The following is a 21,568-nucleotide window of genomic DNA, read 5'->3' as shown; positions in this document are numbered from 1 at the left end:
TGTGCCTCTGTCTAGCAGGGACACAGAAGAGATCCCAGGGGTGAATTTGCGATTTCCCATCCACGTGTCCAAATTTTGCTTGAAGAGGGTCAGCGAGGGGCTATATCTAACATGAATTGGGATTCTATTCCAGAGTGAGGGGAGCCTCTGAGAAATGAATCTGTCCCTCCAGCATGTCCTATTTATTTTTGTGCTGAGGTTTAAGTCCCTGGAGCGTGTAGCTCTAAGGGACTTGGATTTTTTGAGGTGGAGCATGTCCATTAATTCTGGGTTTGACATGGCTTTGTACGTCAGGCATAGATTGCCTCTGAATAGGCAGTAAGCAACTGAGTAGAGCTGGAGTTTCTTTAGTCGAGCTGCATAGGACATCTGTTTGTAGCCCATGATCCTCTTGGTGAGGTACTTTTGGGGTCTCTCCAGTTGCTGCAGGTGTCAGGTAAGGTACATCCCAAAAGGGGCATTGTATTCAATTATGGGCCTGATGAGTGATGAGTAGAGGGGCACAATGACCTCTCTTCATCTAGATGCGAACCCTTTCGTGATAAGGTGGGCTATATAGAAGGTCTTTCTAACCAATTTGGCAACGTGATTATCAAAGGAGAGATTACTATCTACATTGGTCCCCAAATCTCTAATTACTTCTTCTGTACTTAATGGATTACCACCTATGTGGCAATTTGTGGGCACCTTGTTTTTCCCAAAGGGGATGACTATGCACTTTTTAGCATTTAGCTTGAGGCCGTGGCTCTGGCACCAAGCATCTGTCTCTGTGAGACCCTTTTGGAGGATGCTTGTGTCAGCTGGAGATTCGATTATGGCCTCCAGTTTGCAGTCATCTGCGAACTTTGTCAGCCACAATCCCCCTGTGTCATCCTGAACCTCAGAGAAGTATATACCGAACAAGAGAGGTCCCATAACTGAGCCCTGTGGGATGCCACTTGTAGTTAGTTTGGATTCGGACATGGCACCTGCGATTCTGACCATGTGGGTTCTATTCCTGAGCCAGTTTGCAACCCATCTTGTGATATAGGGGATGATATTTAAGCTGGTAAGCTTATTTATGATGCCCGAGTGGGGTATTGTGTCGAAGGCTTTTGCGAGGTCCAGGTAGGCTGTGTGGACTATCTTGCCTTCATCTATGGCTTTGGTAACTGTTTCAAAGAAATCAACTAGGTTTAAGAGTCAAGATCTGCCCTTAACAAAGCTGAATTGGGTAGGGCCCAGTGTCTGGAGGCTCCCGATGTCTTTGTTTAAGTTCCATGATAATACGCTCCATAGCTTTACAGACCAGACTAGTCAGGCTTATGGGGCGATAGTTCTCGGGGTCCGTTGTGGCACCACCTTTGTGGAGTGGGACCACTGTAGCTGTACGCCATTCTTCGGGTACATATCCTGTAGTAAGGCTAAGTTTGAACAGTGACTTAATGTGAGGGTTCAGTTCTTCTTGGAGCTCATGTAAGACACAGCCTGGGACACTGTCCGGTCCCATAGATGCTGTGTTTTTTGCTTTGGAGAGGGCAGTTTTCACCTGTGCATCTGTAATGTCAGGGAGGTTGCATTCAGTTGGGATAGGCATTTGCTCCTTTTGGGGGGAAGGGGTGAGAAGTTTGCACTGAATCTGTCAGCTATGTTGTCTGTTATCTGTTGGCTATGTCTGTAGGTTTGGTATATTGTGTACCGTTATGCAACAATTCAGAGCATATCTGGGAGTTTCCACCCATATTCCTGACATAACTAAAGAAGGCCTTGTGATTATCTTTAGTGTCTAGGGCAATTTTTCTTTCGAAACTGGCCTTTGATAATTTTATGAGTGATCGAAGTTTCTTGCTAATACTGATCAGAGATGCCGTCCCTTTTTGGGATTTTGCTCTGTCATGTAGTAGCTTCCTCCTTCTGTTGTATAGCTTATTTATGGCCAGGGTCCACCAGACAGGTCTCCTGTTTTTGGAGGAGTGAGTCTTGGTTTTATTTGGGATAGCACGATCCATGCATTCCTGCAGGTGCTCATAAAATGCATTTGTAAAGGAGTCTGTGGATTGGGCTGTATTATCCTCTGGCCCGGGGGCTTTGAAGGATTCCACCTCAGTTTTGAGAAGTGCAAAGTTGGCTTTTGAGAAATTCTTTACCGTGATTTCCTTGGCTGGGGGTGGGGACGGGATATGGATGTCCAGGGAAATTTGTTTATGGTCTGATCTTACCAATGAGGGGTTTACCTCTGGTGTGGAACATAGAGTCCCCATGTTGGTGATTACCAGGTCCAATATGTTGTTTCCTCTTGTGGGAGTGGAGACCAGTTGTTCCATTGCGTTAGAGTTTATAAATTCAAGGAACTGTTGGGCGAGGGTGTTTGGGCTCGAGTAGTTTTCCCAGTCAATGTTTGGGTAGTTGAAGTCACCCAATAACATAGTGTTTGAAGAGACCTTCATATTCTCCAGTGTTATCAGGAATGCCAAGTGAGGTTCCTGTAACAGGGAGGGTGTTCTATAGCAGGCTACAAACTGAAAGGCAGTTTTGCCCACTGTTAGTTGCACATGGATGTTTTCCGATGCTTCGTGCAGTGCCACTAACCTGGAGGTGTAGGTATCTTTGATGAATATAGATACTCCCCCTCCTTTTGTGCTTCGGTCCGAGTTTTGGGGCCGAAACGCATGGTATGAGTTATAACCTGGTAGTGCTGGGGTGCTCTCAGGAGCCTTGAACCAGGTTTCTGTTACTGCACAGACATCGATTTTCTCCATACTAAGGAGAGCCTCGAGTGCGTGCATCTTGAGGTTTAGACTTCTGGCATTGAGTAGCATTACCTTTAGTTTTTTTATCCTTGGGTTGTCTATGGAGGTGGGTTTGGCCTTTGAGCCTTGCCTAAAAAAGGCACTATTGGGGTGGCAAGAGCCTTGGCCAGTTTACGAAAGCCTAAGGGTGACGGGTGCAAGCCGTCCCTAGCGAAGCAACGTGGCTTGTCGAGCATGTCATCCCATGCTGACAGACACTGGATCCCCTTTGAATGACACCAATACTTTAGCCAATTGTTGAAACTGATCTGTGGCATCATTCTAGGTGAGGGCAAGATGCTGCTCAAGGTCAGGGTCATACCAGCCTGGGCTACATGATCAGAGAGCTCCTCTGTCTCTTTTCATGTAGTCCAGGGAGGTATGTCTCAGGTCATTCACACCAGCATGGACAATGACGGAGTCATACTTGTACTTGCTTTGGAGTGACCTAAGTGCTTGCATTATGTGACAGATCCTGGCACCCGACAGGCAGCTTACAGTGACCTTCTCCTTGTTCAGTCTGGTGAGCAGGACGTCAGTGTGCCGGACAATAGAGTCCCCTATAACAAGTGTATTTGATGTGTTGTTTGGCCTTAAGGGCTGTGACTGTGAGGCACACTGATTTTGTGAGATATGTGATTCATGGATATTGTTGAGGGGTGGCTGTTGCTTAGATATCTGCTTAGGAGGTCTTTGCTGTTTAGGCAGATTTTTATTTAGAGCCTCCGAGTATGTTTTTGTGTGTTTATGTGTTGGGTATGCAGATGCAATAGGTCTGTGTCAGACTGGATTTGTGGTGCAGGTGGTTACCTTTTCCTCCTGACTGACTGTGCCAGTCTTGGGTTGAGAGAGCTCTGCCTCCAGTTTGGCTGTGTAACTGCATTTCTCACATGTATTAGAGTTTGTTGGAAGGAGGAGAGGGTTGTCTGTGTACATAAGGCAATTGTAACATTGCCTCAAAATTCCCAGATTCACCAGCTGGACTGGAGAGTAACCCTGAAACTGACCTTTGGACATACCAGACTAGTATAGGGAACTGTTTTTTTACTGATCAGATTAAGGAAGGGAACTGATTTTCCACTAGATCAGGAAGGACCAATTGGGAGCCTAATACTTATGAGAAGTCAAGGAGGGTGTAGTGCTTTAGTTAGTTAGTGTTTCCTTATAAGAGCTGAGCAAGTGCAGGGCTTTAGAAAGAGTATAGAGTGATTAGTTTGAGAGTTTGAACAGTTCTAAGGGAAAAAGTGAAGAGCAGACTTTGTGGAGCCTGGAATAGTTTAAACCTGTTTATGCGGCGCTGCCCGGCGCTGTTCAGTGCGCAAAACCGCGCAAAAAGAGAGTTGTAGGGTTTTAAGAGAGAGAGATGAAGGAGTTTAGAATTGACCCAAAATGGCCAATAAAACTACAGCTTCTAGGCAGTAACCACTCCTCCAGGGACAGGCAGGCTCTTCAGTGTTAACTACTGCCACTGGTGAACACAGAGACTTCCCTTTAGCTCAAGCAAGCACTGGCCTTCTAGAAACTTCCAAACAGTTCAGGACAGCAAAATCTGTAACTGAACTTTCTTAACTTTCAGAAAGTGGGAAAAAAGCAAGATTTTTTTTCTTGTTTGTTGTAGTTTAAAGGTAGCAGAGATACAGAAGCAGCAAAATATTCACGACAGTGCAATAAATGACCCCACACTTGAGTGCTAGGCCAAAATCAGGTAAAATGCAGTTTTTAGAGAAAAAAACAATTTTAAATTAAGTGCAACTCAGGAAATGCAGTAAACAGGCTCTAAATGTGTTCCAAGTACTGTTACTGTTACAGATATAAACTTTAGCAAGCCAGAAAATGCCAAAAAGTAGGCGGCAAAGCAGTAAAACTTAACAAAAAATCAGAAGAAAATACTTAAAATCACAAAAGTGGCTCCTTTTCTTCTCTCAGCGTTTTTTCCCCTTGGTAGGTGCTTCAGCAACAACTAGCAAGCCTGGAAAGATGCCAAAACCACGAGGCAGCCGAGTTTTAAAAGAAAGGGATCAAGGAGTTTAGAATTGACCCAAAATGGCCAATAAAATTACAGCTTCTAGGCAGTAACCACTCCTCCAGGGACAGGCAGGCTGTTCAGTGTTAGTCACTGCCACTGGTGAACACAGAGACTTCCCTTTAGCCCAAGCAAGCACTGGCCTTCTAGAAACTTCCAAACAGTTCAGAACAGCAAAATCTGTAACTGAACTTTCTTAACTTTCAGAAAGTGGGAAAAAAGCAAGATTTTTTTTTCTTGTTTGTTGTAGTTTAAAAGTAGCAGAGATACACAAGCAGCAAAATATTCACAGCAGTACAATAAATGACCCCACACTTTAGGCCAAAATCAGGTAAAATGCAGTTTTTAGAGAAAAAAACAATTTTAAATTAAGTGCAACACAGGAAATGCAGTAAACAGGCTCGTAATACTTATCTCCTCCTTTGCCTAATACTACCCTCCCTATTGTTCTATAAACTATACAATCTTTTCCAAGATCAGAATACCAAACAGCAGCTCACTCACCTACCATAATTCCTTCCATTTTCCCTTGCAATGATTATTACAAAAAAAAAAAACTCTGCACCTCTTTTCCTACCTCTACTCAGTCCTTTCCTTATCCCCTTAAACTTAATATTAAACACCCCATCCTGTTTAACTATAAACAAATATACAATCACTGCTTCCCCTTCCAGAGATACTTGCTCTGTATTTTGTATTGCACTCCTTCCAGTCCTGTCTACTGTCATAACTATAGCAGTGCACTTAATTTGCATAGGGTTCAATGCTTTGTCTGTGGTGTCATCTTCCTTTAAATACCATTCAGTCTGTGTCCACCTTCCCCTCCCTACTTGCATACTTTTAAGCACCTTACTAACTGTCCATCAATCATAATGGCTTTAAAGAAAATGGTTCAACAAACGGTCATCTTTCTTTCATACCTCCAAGACCTGATCAATCACTTCTAAAATTAAATAATGAGCCTTCTATTACAAAACAGGATCCCAGCGAGTATCCTTTTTTGTATAAAAGCAGTCAATATTTCCATGTCTCTTAGTTTCTTTCAGAGTTCATATATAACATAAAAACAGAACAGTTTACAAGTATACTTCCATCCCCTGATAAAATACCTTCAAGAAAAAAAGAAAGAACAAGTTTAAAGTCTTGACAATTACTGTACAATTTCTCCCCAGAATGACCATCACAACAAAACCTAAAGTAAAAAAAAAAACCCACGGGCGTAGTGTATCATGGCAAAGGAACCTAAAGTGAAAAAACACCAGCATGGAGTATCATGACAAAGAAACCTAAAGTGAAAAAACACCAGCATGGAGTATCATGGCAAAGAAACCTAAAGTGAAAAAACACCAGCATGGAGTATCATGACATAGACACCTAAAGTGAAAAAACAACAGTGTAGAGTATCATGATAAAGAATCCTAAAGTGAAAAAACACCAGAGTAGAGTATGACAAGGAAACCTAAAGTGGAAAAAAAACACTGGGACAAAGCTTTGCACACAAAACGAATGTCCCCTGTGCATGCCCCCATCTTAGACCATGTTCCCTGTGTATGCCTCCATCTTAGTCCAGAGCTGCAATTTTTCCAATGAACACAAGTTAGGATTATGCCAAAAACAACTGCTGTATGCCATCACAAACTAGATGCTAAAAAATATTCTGTCTAATATCAATGTCTAAGGGCATGCACAAATCAGGTTTTAAGTGACAGCAGTCACTGTCCATATCTGTTTCCCATTGCCAGTAACAGTTTAGCCCTTCACAGAATATTCACATCACTAGACCCTTAGCTCCCTTGTGGTGGTTAACACAAAAGCAGAACTATTACCTTATAAGACTTGTCCATTATCTCCAGCAAATGTCCACCATTTGAAAAAACAAAAGTGAAAAACAAAATATCCCAGACTGTTGCTCAGCCCCTTCATTGTAGTCGAATATATTCAGCCAGTCCATTCATATTCTTTCCCTTGCACTGATTCTCACATCCCACACAAAGTGTCCTTTCTCTGTCAACTTCTGCTTCTTCATGAACAATGTAAAAAACTCCATTTCCCTCAATCCATTCCTCACTCCTCCTTCCCATCTTCACTGATCACTAACCTGTCCCGACAGGGTCTATCTCCTGCTGTCTCCACTTGCAGGTTAACAGGCGTAAGCAGCCACTGCATAGCCTTTCCTTCAGAAAAGGATTTAGTTGTTCCCTGAAAGTGAATTTTCATGACAGCCGGTTATAACATCTGCAATCTTACTCCCTTTTCTTTACACAACTTAATTACCTGCATAAAAGCAGTTCTGTTTCTTCTCATTTCAAATGAGAAATTTTGGTCAGCAAAGATTCAGTAGCCAATCATCCGTTTCTTCTTTGGTTCTCACATTCTTTTTAGTATTATCTTCTCTGGACTTAAAGGTTTGGTACCTGATGATAATTGGCCATGACCTGCAAGAGGAATCAGTCTGCGGTTTCATATTGTTTTATGCTCCCTTTCTATTTTTATTGCAGATTCCTGTAACCCAGTCAATTGTGCCTTTAGTTTAATCACTACATTCGTACAGTCCCCTTTTTCAAAACCTTCCAGTGTACCAGAACGTTTTTTATTTTTTATCAAGCTGTATCTTCTGAATTAACAGCTTTGCAGTCTAAGCATTCCAGTCTTACCACTGCAGCTTCCAGATGTATTTTTAGCTCATTTTTTCCACCAGGGACTGCAAGAACATTGATTGCTTATTCACCCCTCCTACATTCATAGGTAGGTACTAGGCTATCGGCCCAAGGGCCTACGTAAGCCTAGCGAGCAAAGTATCATAGCTTATGCCACCCAAGAAAGTTATTTTCCTGTGCCACTGTTCAGCAGAGACACAGAAGTGATCCCTTGGGTGTATTTCTTATTTCATCCAGTTTATTGTTATACTTAATTAGGTTTTCTCTTGGATCATTCTTCATGTCTTTAATTTCCTATCATATAGTCAATGGAACTAACAATTTAGCTTCCGACTCCATTCTCACTAGCAGTGGTTGTATTCGTAACTTTTCTCCTTCATTTGCTTTAACTTTTCCCCTTTTTTTAGACATCCACAAATAAGAAGAGTGAACAGACATATTTTTTCATGGCACTTTTAAGCATTTCTGATACTACTTTTCTCTTCCTAAACATGGAGCTCTCTTTCTTTCTATATATCCTTATCTTTTTGTATTTCTTCCTTGTCCGTGTCACTGTCCTTTTTCTTTGTCCTTGTCCTGTTCAGATGGGAGAAGCAAACCTTTTACTATAATTTGTGTTTGCATTCCTGCAGAGAACATGGGCCAAACCCAAAACCCTTGTAGATCTCAAAAGCGACCAAGAAGTGCTCCAGTCTCAGACACAGCATGCATCTCCTGGGGCAGAACCCTGTGGCCATATCTGTCACATTTTCTGAAGCCCTTGTTCATCCTGAATTAATAAAACACACTCAACAACAACAGCAACAAAAAACTTGGTAGTAAAACAAAGAGCAACCGAGCTTAGGCTACTACACCAACCTTTAGCATGCTGTAGCATTTTCCTATTGTGCTAAACATTGTGAAATGATTTATCTATATTCTTTTCTCACTCTGTTAACTTTTAGCATGTACTAACATATTCCTACTGTGTTAAACCTTCTGAAATTATGTATCTATATCCTTTTTCACTCTGTTTTAGTATTATTGTATTATTATTATTACTTTTTGTGGAGCTTTTCTCCCAGGGCCTCCTCTGAAAATGGACATGTATCCAGTCGGACTATCCCGATCAACAAATGTAAAATAAATAAATAATAAATAAATAAATTGGTCACAATGGTATTTGGAAGGGGAAGGGTAAAGGAACTTGCTGCTGAAAAAATGGGAGACTTCATCTACCACATTAAATGTCATCTGTAAACAGAGGAGAAGCTGATAAAGTATACCAATATAGACTATTATGCACTCAGAGTTCACTGTAGCACCCTCATAAAAAAAAAAATCTCACATGAAGTACAAATACAATAGAAGCCGACATAAGAGAGAAGACTTTAAAGATGGCAGAAGCTTGGTGGAGAAGGAATGAGGAGAAGGGTTTGGATTACAGCTTGCAAGGTTGTGAATATTTCCTTTGCAAGATTGACAATGCATATTCTTTTGTCCAGATGGCAGCCTTTAAAAGTCAAAGTTTGGGAAGATTCTCACTGAGACTTCTTTATGTTCAAAGAGATCTCCAAGGATAGACAAAGGTGAAGCAAATAATCTCTAGTTGATATTAGGGATTCCCTTATTGTGGCAGCCAGGAGCCAATTATCCAGGTCTGGGAATATGCAAGCCTTTCTCAATCTCAGGCTGCAGTAACAACTATGTATTTAGTCAACACCTGGGGGGCTGTGATGAGACCAAAGGGCAAGGCTCTGAAATGATAGTGATTCACCTCTAATCAGAGTGTAGATAACTTCTGGACTCCTTGGTAATTTCTGTAAGGAGATAAACATTCTGAAGGTCTATAGATCATATCCAGTTGCCCTCCTGAAACCAGGGAAGAATGGCTTGCACTATGACCATCTGGAACTGTGTCACTTTTTCATTTTAGCTTTGACCACTTAGGTCTACACTTGGCCTGAGGTCCTTTAACTTCTTGGGAAATCAAAGAGAATCTGAAATAGATTCTGGAACCTTTCTGGTCTAGTCTGGTGCGATTTCTTGCACTGCTCTTTTTTGGTGGACGTAAGCAATCTTCTTAGCAGCTGCCCTTCTTTCATGGGGTGATGTATTTGGGAGGAGCAGGGATGATGCTTTTGGATTTGTACAGAAAGGATTGACATAACCTCTGGATATTATACTCTTCAGGACATTGTTCCATGTGATAGCCATATATGTGAAGAGACAGCCTGCTTCCAGGGATGCTGATGTTGATTCCCGGAAGAAAAATCCCTGAATTCTTCATTCTTTGTACCCCCTCTGCCTTTGCAGCAGTATCAATTAAAGGAGCTTTCTTTGCTGTGGTTGCTTCTCTTTGAAAAGGAGTCAAAAGGAAAGCACTGAATTTTTTTTGAAATAGAGCACTTTGGACTCCTTTTGATTCCTACTAAAGGACTTCTGAGCTCTCTCAAAATTTAAAACTTAAGGCAGACATCATCTTTCCTTTTTTGCTTTCTCTTCATGAGCTTTTCCCTTGGTTTTGTGTCTAAAGACTGAGGATCCATGAAAGGGCACAATAACAAAGGATACCTTGAAGCTGTCCATAAAATCACAGAACAGGAACACGTGGTGACCTATGATTAGATCCCAATGACTGCCACTTTAACCACTAACAGCCTTATGAAGGAGATGAGATGGTTAACATGGCTATCACATGAGATTTGAGCTACTTCAGAGTCAGAAGTGATAAGCTTCTTCAAAAGTTTACTCTTTGTTCCAATAGATCTCTTTGGAATATTGTCATGTGAGTTAAACAATTCAATGCTCTGAGGATAAACTTGCCTGAAGTGTACACTTTCTTCCCCATGGAGTCCTTTGTCTTAGATTCTTAGTTAGGTGGGCAGGTTACTAAACTGATATCAGACAGTTCTTTCCTAGTGGCTGATGCCACAATAATGGATTTTACCAGAGGGATCCTTGCTCCAATGAGGTTTGTCTTTAGGTGAGTGAAGAAGCTCCATTGGGATGCTGTCAGCAACATCAGGCTCCTGCCATGCCCTCTTCACCACCAGGTCCATTATCTGATCAGTGAAAGGGATTATCCAGAAGGTAGAAGGGCATATCTGAATACCTCAAAGAGAACCTCCATATCCGAGGAGGGTGGTCAGTGGGACATGTGCCCCTCTGCCATATTAATTCAAAGATTTTTCCAAACTTGCCATCACCTGGGGGGGACGTGAGATATTCCATGGTGGTATCTATGTGTCACTTCTTGCACGAATCCTCATAACAGAATTTCTAAAGATTTCTAAAGATATCAACATAATCAGACTTGAGTCAGTTACTTCAGTTTCACCAAGGGATCTGATCCTGCCAGTGTCAACTTACATAGTTCTGAGAATTACCCTGACACAAAAAAAAAAAAATCTAGTGCCATTACCCACATTGTGAAAGAAGCTTCACTCTAGAGTGACCTAAGCCCAAACCTATCCACCCAAGAAACTTAGAAGGGGACGGGATGACGTGTATCAATTTGCTCTTTCTCAAAGGCTCTTATCATTCTTTTGTAATTGAAATCTGATAAGCTGCAAACAGACCTAGCAAACACAGGGAGGAAATAGAGGGGTTGGGAGGGCTTGGACGTAGAACACCCCTCTCTGATGACTGGCCATTGAACATTTTTTGGGGAAATGGTCATGAATAATGTCTGGTTCAATGAGGAAAGTCTCCAGCACCAGAGGCATAGATGGCCCCAAAGTCATCAGACATGAGGCCTCCTGGGGAGATCTTGCAGAGGAACTTTTGGTGACAAGAGAAGCCCAAGCTTTTACCTTCCCTGGTTTCGTCATCCTCCTTTCCTTTTCCTCCTGTCTATGTTTGCCTTTGTCCTTGTCTTTTTCTATGTCTGTGACCTGAAAAGAAGGAAGGATACCTTCCAGTACCAATTTGTTTCTACACTCCTGAGGAGGACAAGGGCTGAAGCACTTGCAAGTACTACAGGGGACAGAGAGATTATCCAGCCCCAGATGTGCCACACATCATTTATAGGTGTCTTGGGATAGAATTTTGTGCCCATGACAGGCACATTTTCTGAAGCCCTTATCCAATGGATTACTACACTAAGCAAAAACACTATAGTAGACAACAGCAATATTTAGGTAAGGTTACAACTAAAATACAAATAACACCAAGGTAAAGAAGTAATGACAGTATACGTAGAAAATATAGCTTGAAGAACCAAAAAGAGCATAGCAATGATTATGCCTACACATCTAGTCACAAGAACAGTAAGGAGAAAAAGAAGCTTTTAATTTTTTAAATACTTGTACTAAGAGCAAAGAATTAACTAGTAGTAAAAAATCATGACAGAACTTGCATGTCAAATACATAAAAAAATTGAAGATTTATCTGATCCAAGTGCTGTGGAGATTCATCCAATTAACAGAAGCAGTAAATGAGATCCAAGGATGAATGGGAACAGGTGTATTATGAGAGTAGGGAAAGAGCTTGAGTGCTTGGAGAGCAATCAGTTTGCTAAACCAGATCTAGCTTGTGGTGATATCCCAACAGCTGATGTGGATGAACAGCATAATCACATTTATATTTAAGCCTCAACCAAACTCTCTGTATTAATTATATGTCTGTCCTATTAAATGCACCCCACAGATACTTTACAGAAATTGAAAAATGACTGTTCTAGTTTTACTGTTATGTAAAAGAGGATCTTAAGTCTTTTATTTTGTATAATTCAACACTTCTCTGTACTCTCTAAGCCTTTGAGATGAGCTATGACTGAAAAAGGTCCCAAGGCCCACTCATTAACTGATTAATGAATAATTAAAACATTAAAGACGTAAAGTTGAACCCTTGTGACTATAGCAACAGAACCCTTGTGACTATAGCAACAGAAATAAGTAAAATGCAGAAATATATTACAATTGGTGTTGCCTAAGGCAATGAAAGCATGGCATGCTCAAAAGCTATACTACAGTAAAACGTATTCAGCAGAGTTTAGTATAAAATAAGCTTTGATGTAGTAATGTTAAATATGGAATAAAAAGTTTTAACAGGAAATCTGCTCTAAAGAAATGTATTTTTCACCGTATTGTGCTTTTTATTTTATTTTTCCTAGATCAGTTATATTTCAACAGTCCCTTACCTAAGTGACAGAAAACAGTTCCCATCCTTCTTCCGCACCATCCCCAGTGATGTTTCTCAGACCCAGGGTATTGCCCAATTACTTGCATCATTTGGCTGGACATGGGTGGGAATACTAGCACAGGGAGATGACTATGGCCAGGCAGGTTCCCAGAGCCTGAAGAAAGACATGGATACAGTAGGTGCATGTGCTGCTTTTGAAGAGATTGTTCCCATATACTTTGCTAAGGAAACAATTAATCACATAATAAATATCATTCAGAACTCCTTGGCACATGTCATTGTGGTCATCTACTCTGACAACTACTTAAGTACAGTGATAGAAGAAATTTCACAGAAGGATATCAGTGGGAAGATATGGATTGCTACTGATGGTTGGTCTACATCTTTAAGCCTTGCAAAACCCAAGTTCTGGGGTATATTGGGTGGCACTCTTGGGTTTGCAGTTCCCAGAGGAGACATTCATGGATTTAAAGATTTTCTGTATGGAATTCATCCAAGCACATCTCCTGAAGACATTTTTATACAACAGTTTTGGGAGACAGCCTTCAACTGTAGATGGCCTGGACCAGATACTGACAGGAAAGAGATGGACAAGAAACTGTGCTCAGGCAAAGAGAGCCTGGAAGCATTAAAGAATATTTATACTGATGTCTCCAATTTGAGAATCACATACAATGTTTTCCATTCAGTTTATGCTTTTGCACAAGCCCTGAATGACCTTTATACTTGTCAGCCTGGAAAAGGGCCATTCATTAATGGAACATGCACCGACATTTCTGACTTTTATCCTTGGCAGGTAATAACAAGAAGTTCTGATTTTTAATGACTAATGTAGTATAATTTGTAGTTCACTTTATTCATTACTATCTTGTAATTTGGTTCTTATGATCAATTCTGAAGGGTTTATTTGTGGGAAAACAGATGACAAGGATCTTAGCCATTGAAGTCTTGTGGTTGAATATCCACTGATAAATAAATGCTACAGCAAAAATAACAGACATTCAGAATTACACTTCAGATACCAACATCTGTCTGCTACAAACACCTATATAACAAAAGGCAGTTACTCACAGCAACAGGCTCTTAAATAAAAGAACACCTCATTACATAATACTGAAGCACAGTCATTGCTTAGGTTGGTAGCACTGATGCTTATGCAGCTCAGGCTGATTGCAGTGAAACATACTCACAACTCATGTTTGTTACACTGAAACACACTCAGTGCTCAGTTTGGTTACACTGAAACACATTCACAGTTCAGTTTGGTTACAGTGAAAGACATTCACAGTTCAGGTTGGTTACACTGAAACACTGTCATATCAACTCAATAGCACTGAAACACATTTACATCTCAGTTTGGTAACACACACACACACACACACACACACACACACACACACACACACACACACACACACACACACACACACACATACACCATAGATCCATTGTATTAAGAGTGACTTAGGCTAGAATCCCTAAGGAACACTCCTGGCTAAGTCTGGAAACACTGGACACACTAATAGCTCAGGTTGCACTGAAACACTCTTGTATCAAGTCAATAGCATCGAAGCACTTTCACATCTCATCACACAGACACACACACACAGACACACACACACACAGAACCATAGCATTAAGATGCTCTTACTCAGTGGGCTAGAACCACTAAAGCACACTTCCATGTATACAAGCACTGGGGCACACTACCAGTTCAGGTTGGGAGCACCAAGGTATACTTATGGCTCATGCAGATAGCCCTTAAGCCCCCTTGTGACTAAGTTTGTTAGCACTAAAACACACATAACTTAGGTCAGTAACTCTGAAGCAGAACCACAGATTGGACTAAAAGCAATGAAGTATGTTCACAGCTACAGTTCGTAGCAGTGAAGAATACTCATGGCTTAAGCTGGAATGCTATCAACTCAGGGTGTTAGCCCTGAAGCGCACTTCTAGTTCAAATAGGAAACATGAAGACGCTGGCTTCATAAATGACTAAAATCAGAGAATTTTCTTTTTTTAAATATTACTCTAATTCATGTAAAAATGTTAAGAGAATAACAGATTTTGCTTCAACATGCATTTTCAAAACAACAGGAACTATGAAACTCTTAAAGTATGGCATTATTGACTGTAATCAGTAGTGATTTACCAGAAAGCAAGGGACATGGCAAAAATATGCAACAAACTTAGGGATGTTCTGATAAATCAAGGACAATTGAGAGATATGGGTGGTTGTGTCACATATGAATCTTTATTTTAATTTCTTATCTCCCTCTTATGCTCATCCTTCCATTCTTCCCAACACTCCCTGTATTCTCCACCTCCCTTATCTCCAGCCTCAATTACAGTTCTCTGTCACTTCTGTCAATAACTAAAGATCTCTGCACTAACCCAATTATCCTGACTATTTATATAATTCTTTTCTATTACCCAATTATCTATTTAGGTCATTATTTCCTCATGCAACCTCAACCCACAGAAAAATACCCATTGTAAACTTTAAGATTTTGTTACATATTTTTAGAAATGTTTGTTTTTTTCCAATATATATATATATATATATATATATATATATATATATATATATATATAGACACTTTGGGCATTATTTGTTAATTTGGCTTTTTTTGCTTTTCCTTTTGTTGTCAATTTTGTAAAAAAAAAAAAAAAAAAAGTTATGTTCTTACCATAACATTCCATCTATGTTGTTGATCTTCATTCATTCATTCATGACGGTCAGATGGGTTTCGGTTCCATCCTCGGAACTGACTCGGATGATATACAAGCTCATGCCAGCCAGTAACACTTGAGTTAAGGTTACCTATAGTGCCCCTCTCCTCATCTCCTCAGATCGAGTTTGCCTGTAAGGATAAAAATGTGGAGGCTTTGTCTGTGCAAATGCCCTATCATGTAACCAGGACCGAATCTGAACCTCCGGGAGTCTTTTGGACAGGGTATGAGGGTGGGATGTCATGAATGAATGAAGATCAACAACACAGATGGAATGTTATGGTAAGAACATAACTTCTTTATCTGATGTTGTTAACCTTCATTCATTTATGACAGATGGGATAGAGTCCTTAGCTACTTTGTGTCCTGGGAGGCCCTATGGAAGGATATTCCTGAGCACCATTGAGCCAAAAGATGCTCTGCCCCTGGAGACCATTTCCAATTTGTAATGAGTGATAAAGGTATGAGGGGTTGCCCAAGTGGCTGCTGCGCAAATGTCATCCATAGAAGCTCTGGAATGAAAAGCCACCAAAGTAACAACTGATCTGGTTGAATGCACCTTGAGTTTAGTTGTTAAACGCATTTGATTTTGTTGCTAGACAAAGGAGAATCAGTCTTTCAGCCATTTCACCAAAGTGACTTTGGAAACTGATTTTCCTAACTTGGGTCCTAAAAAGACAGGAACTATTGGTCAGATTTTTGGAAAGATTTTGTCCTTTCTAATTAGAAACATAATTGTCTATGTACATCCAGTAACTGCAAACAATATTCTCCTTCATTAGAAAAGTTTGGGAAGAAGACTGGCAGGTCGATGGATTGATTAATATTTGGCTCTGAGACAACCTTGGGTAGAAAGCAGGGATTACGCCAAAGAGATACTCTGTCTTTGTGGCAAACTATGTAAGGACAATTTGTGGACATGGTCTGATATTCTTCTCGCCAAGGTAATGGCTACCAAGAATAAAGTCTTTCAACACAAGAATTTTATATCACAAGTGGCAGCTGGCTCAAAGGGATGATGTGTCAAAGTCTGTAGGACCAGTGTCAAATTCCAAAGTTTAATGGGCTCTTTTATATACATGACTCCTTTCAAGAAAGTTTTACACAGACGGTGAGATATTAAAGAGGAATCTTGGAAACCACTATGGAAGACTGAGATAGCTGCTAAATGGACACGGATCATAGAAGCTGAAGCTCCTGAATGTAGTGACGTTGATAAATACTCCAACACTGAATTAATGGAAGATAGAAAGGGGTCCAGTCCATTTCTCAAGACCAAAACACAAATCTGTTTCATTTACTATAATAAAGTTTCCTGGTGGACAGTTTATGGGAAGCCAGAAGTATTTTTCGTACAGGAAAAGATAGGTTATTTTGCCTGGCAATTAGCAGAAGTGGAGGTACCAAGCTGTCAGCTTGAGGCACGATAGTTTTGGGTGGATCAACCTCTGTAGTTGTGACAGTAATCCTGGAGTTGGATCCAGAGACCATGGGCGATGAACCAGGTGAGGCCAAAGGAAAGGAAACCAGACTTGTCAGGGCCAATAGGGTACAATGAGGATTACTTTGGTTCTCGACCAAAGTGCTTTCTTTAGAAACTGTGGAATCAGAGGAAAGGGAGTGAAGGCATAAAGCAGTCCTAGGGGCCAATCGTGTACTAGAACATCCCTCAGGGACTCTCCTGAGGGGGGATTAGGGCAAAGTAGCTGCTGCATTTGTGGTTGGTGGGAGATGCGAATAGATTGCAGCAAGGCTGACCTTAGTGACAAAAAATCGCTGTCACTACTTTAGGATTGAGAGACCACTCGTGAGGCAATAGAATGCATCTGCTCAGTTTGTCTGCAATCACGTTGGAGTCCCCAAGAATGTGCATTGCTACCAGAAAGTGGTTGGAGGCTTTTGCCCATTGCCATACTCTCATGACATCTCAACACAACGAGGTAGGATCTGGTTCCCCCATTTGTTGATATACCAGATGACTGACATGCAAATTTACCTCTAAGGGGGACCAAGTGCCTTGGACTGTTTTCCCCTGAAAATACTCCCCCCACCCCATTAGGGGTGCATCTGTGGTCACAATGGTCTTGGGCTGAGAGGGTGAGAAGGGACGACTCCATAGTTCCATTTTTGGCTTCATCCACTAATTCAGATCCTGCTTGCAGCGGTTCATTATGCGGATTGGGTGAGACACAGGATATGTTAATAGGGACCACTGTGATGCTAGGAGCCATTGTAGTAATGTCATATGGAGTCTTGCTAGGGGAACTACAGTAATCATTGCTGCCATTGATCCTAGTCATTATAGGACTGAATGAGCTGGGACATTGTCCTGAGAGACTATCACTTGGAGTTAAGATCTTAGTCTGTGAAGCTTGTGAAGAGAAAGAGCGACAAGGCAAGACCTCTTGTTGAATGTTGCTCCTCTGAATACTAGGCTTTGAGTAGGTACTAGTTCCAACTTCTCTTTGTTTATTGAGATTCCTAAGAGTCATGCTAGCTGTAGGCTGTAGTGCAAGGCGAGAAGCAGTAGATGCTTGGTGGGGTGGTAAGGAGCCAATCATCTAGATATGGAAACACCCGGAATCCTTGCAGTCTCAAGTGAGCTGTTACTACTACCATACATTTGGTGAACATTCTGGGGCTATGGAGAGACCAAAGGGCAGTGCTCGAAATTTGTAGTGATTGGCTCCCAGCCAGAAGCAGAGATATCTTCTGAAGTGTTTGTCCATTTTTATATGGTAATATGCATCCTGGAGATCCATCGAGCACATCCAGTTGTCTTTTTCCAGAAACAGGATGATAGACTGAATCCTGACCATCCAGAAGTTGTACTGTCTGACAAACTTGTTTAGTATGCTGATGTCCAAAACTGGTCTCCAGTCCCCTGTCTTTTCTGGCACTAAAAAGAACCTTGAGTAAAATCCAGATTCTATCTGGTCTGGTGGAACTGTTTGGATGACTCTTTTTTTGGAGCAGCTTTTGAATTTCTTGTGTTGCTTCATCCCTCTGACTGGGTGGATTGTCATGGATTTGCCTTTGTGGCCTCGGGTAAAGATTGAAGGGGATGTGATAACCTCTGGCAATTATCGTCTGCACCCAGGAATCTGTTGTTATTGAATGCCAGGCTAAGTGGTGCAGAGAGAATCATCCCTTGACTGCTTTCAATGGCAAGCAATCAGACTGCTCTTTAGGAGTGCTGGTAGGGCTGTCCAAAAAAGGAATCTCTGGACCCCTGGTTATGTGGACCCCCTCTGCCTCAGGGGGGAATCTTCCTGATGAGTTCCCCCCTCTCCGCAGGGAGAAAACTTACCACGTGTGTCACAGAAAGACCCTCGGGATTTCTTGAACCACATCTTTCCACTTCTCTGATTTCTAGTGTAGGATGGAAAAATGTACGCCCACAACAGATATGGTCTTGCAGTTCTTCTCACACCTGGCTAGTGTGTCTTTGACTTTTGGACCAAAGAGAGAGGAAGGATCAATGGAAGCATTGGCAAAGGAAGACTTGAAAGGGTCTGCAAAGTCACACAACCACATACAGGCATAACTTCTCATAACAACGTCTGCACCCGCTGCTCTGGCCACCCCTTCAGTTGTATGTGCAATCAACCACATGGATGAGTTAGATATGGATTCCAGGGTGGCACACTGTGAGGCAACATTGTCACGTACCTCATCAGACACTGCTCCTGCTAAGGTTCCTGAGAGTTTTGTGATCAGGTCCCTTTGGAGACGAGTAAAATGTGCCAAGTAATTCAACGAGCATATGGCAAAGGTCATTGAAGGATAAACCCGCTTCCCTAGTCTGTCCATTGTCCGAGACTCCCTGTTTGGAGGATAAACAGCAGGACTCTCCTCTGCAAGTTCTTTCCTTGTGGCCACAGCCACCACCATAGTATCTACTACCAAGCCTTTGGACCAATGGGGGTGATCCTCTGGAGGGGAGAGTATTTTGTCCGCTCTCCAGGGGATTGGTTCAACTGTGTTAGGGGTCTTCCAGGCACACTGCACGATGAGCTTGACTAACTCATCTGCAGGTGGGGTCACCCAGGAAGTAGAAGGTCAGACACAGAAAGCCTGCAAGAATACAGATTTCTCCGAGGAAGGGTTAGTGGACTTCCAGTCACCCCTCTGTTTCAAGATCTCCAGTATGTCTCCAATGGAGACATACTCAGGGGGTGACTGTGGGGACCCTTCCCCCCCATCATAATCTGTATTTTCAGTGAGACATTCCTCAGGATAATCAATGTGCTTCCTCTTGCATGATCTCTTACATGGTGGCTCTTCAGGAGGAAGGTCTGTAGAGAACTCTGAAGAGAAGGTGCTCGTTGGTAGGGTATCTTGCTGCTCCCGTGCCTAATATCCCAAAGTAGTGGGCTGTGGCAGCTGCAAACCAGAGGACATGAATATATGACATTCTGGCGCTGAAGGAGCCAACTGTGAACCTGCTGAGGTGAGTGCCCTGTCCATAACCTGAAAGGCAGGCCCGCCCGAAGAGGGATGAGAGACTGGAACAGAGAGAGACAACCTCGGAACTGGGGTCACACCCCACTCTGATGAACCTGCCTCCAGGGAAGGAACCATGAAAGGACTCAGAGCTGTCAAAGCAACAAGAACCGTAGACGGCACCATAGAAAAAAATTGGCACCATACTAGGGATCAGGGTGCTGACAGACCAGTCATTGGCTTGAGGGTGGGTCAGCTCTGACTAAGCCATGGTCCACAGGGTAGGTTCCAAAACCACGGTAAGATCTACCAGTGGAACCAAAGAAGCTAGCACTGGGATAGGCATCAGCATCAAGGGTTCCAAGTCCTATGGGAGGTTGGAGAAATATAGGTTGGAGTCTGTGGAGAAACACCTTCAACTCCAGGTGGGTGGGAGGGAGGTCCTAGATGGAGTTGGGATGCCTCTGATTGCTAGGAGCTGATCCACAAATCTCACTACATTGAGATGCAAAAGGTTCCTGGTGGAATGGGCTGACATCCTCAATGGAGGTTCAGGTCGGTCAAGGAATGGACTTAGCTGCTGTCCAACAAAAGGGTTAATGGACGGGGAATATCGGGTCCTGGCTAGAGTCTCGACCTTCGGTACCGTGGTTGGAAGACCAGAAGGTTGTGATTGGGGGGGGGGGGTGACCAGTTTTAAGGGAGAAGTTATTGTTGGTGCCGAGAGGGTCTGTGGTTCTGTGGAAGGTATTGGTACCGTGGGAATAGTGGTTGTCAGTTCAGTAATGAAGGACGCCACTGTGGATGGAGTTTTAGGCTCCGGTGCCAAGGCAGGTGTCGGAGTCATCTTGGCATCTTTAGTTTTCAGTTCCGTATGAACCTGGGTCTTAGTAGTTTTTGGATCCTGGGACTGCGGAGATGATGGAACTGAATGGTTCTTCTTCATGTCTTTTTTAGGAGGGGGTTGAAACCTCTGCCTCAGATAAAGCCTGTGAGAAAGGTTTTTTCAAGAGACCCTTTAAGATTAGTTTGTTTTTGCACTCAGTTAAGCTGTGGGCACTAAAGCCCTTACAGAGCTCACATGGATGTTGAATCTTCAAATGAGGTACTCCTAGGCAATAGATGCAGGAGAGATGCCCATCAGAGTTTGGCATCTTCCTGCCACATTTGTCACACTGTTTAAATCCAGTAGTGCCCTTCTTGTCAGCCATTATCAAGAATACAAATAAGAACAATGAAACATCAATTAAAGAACAACAATGAATATCCTGTTACACAAACTAGGGATACACACGCATGCACATAAAAGAAAGAAAGATTTTTTTTTTTTGTAATTTGCCAACAATAGTAAATAGAAAAATACCCAAAGGGTAAAGGGAAAGAAATAAGAAAATACCAATGATGGTATTTAGAATACCAAAAGCTAAAGGAAGGGAGGGGCCTGTACAACAATGGTACAAAGAAATACCAACAAGGTAAAAAGGGAGAAAAATTCACTCACACAGAAAGGGAATTATCTGTAACTATAAACGACGAAGAAAAGGAAGGATTACAGATTAAGGCTACATTTCAAAATATTGAGAAAAAAACAGAACACTTAGCTTGAGAGCTGGACTGATGCGTCTTGAAACTCTACGTGGCAAATGAGATCTGAGAAGACGAGGAGAGGGGCACTATGGGTAACCTCAGCTCAAGAATTTCTGGCTGGCACGAGCTTGTATATCAGCCAAGTTGCTTCCAAGGACGGAACCAAAACCCATCTGTCCATCATGAATGAATGAAGATTAACATCAGAGCATTATTTTTTCTTTCTTTCT

General features: G+C 41.9%; 1 protein-coding gene across 1 annotated transcript in view; it reads left to right on the top strand.

The window, feature by feature from the left end:
* Nucleotides 1–21,568, top strand: part of LOC122792712 (vomeronasal type-2 receptor 1-like) — a 577,508-nt gene that overhangs the window by 88,116 nt on the left and 467,824 nt on the right. Inside the window, exon 3 of the mRNA XM_044060297.1 lies at nt 12,544–13,368. Within this exon, the coding sequence (XP_043916232.1) occupies nt 12,544–13,368 (825 nt within the window). The remainder of the gene's footprint in view (nt 1–12,543; nt 13,369–21,568) is intronic.

The sequence above is a fragment of the Protopterus annectens genome, chromosome 2.part0, assembly GCF_019279795.1.
Source record: "Protopterus annectens isolate FY-2018-M chromosome 2.part0, PAN1.0, whole genome shotgun sequence".
Lineage (NCBI taxonomy): Eukaryota > Metazoa > Chordata > Ceratodontiformes > Protopteridae > Protopterus > Protopterus annectens.
Note: the sequence above shows the minus strand (reverse complement) of the source record. Positions and strands in the feature narration are given on the sequence as shown.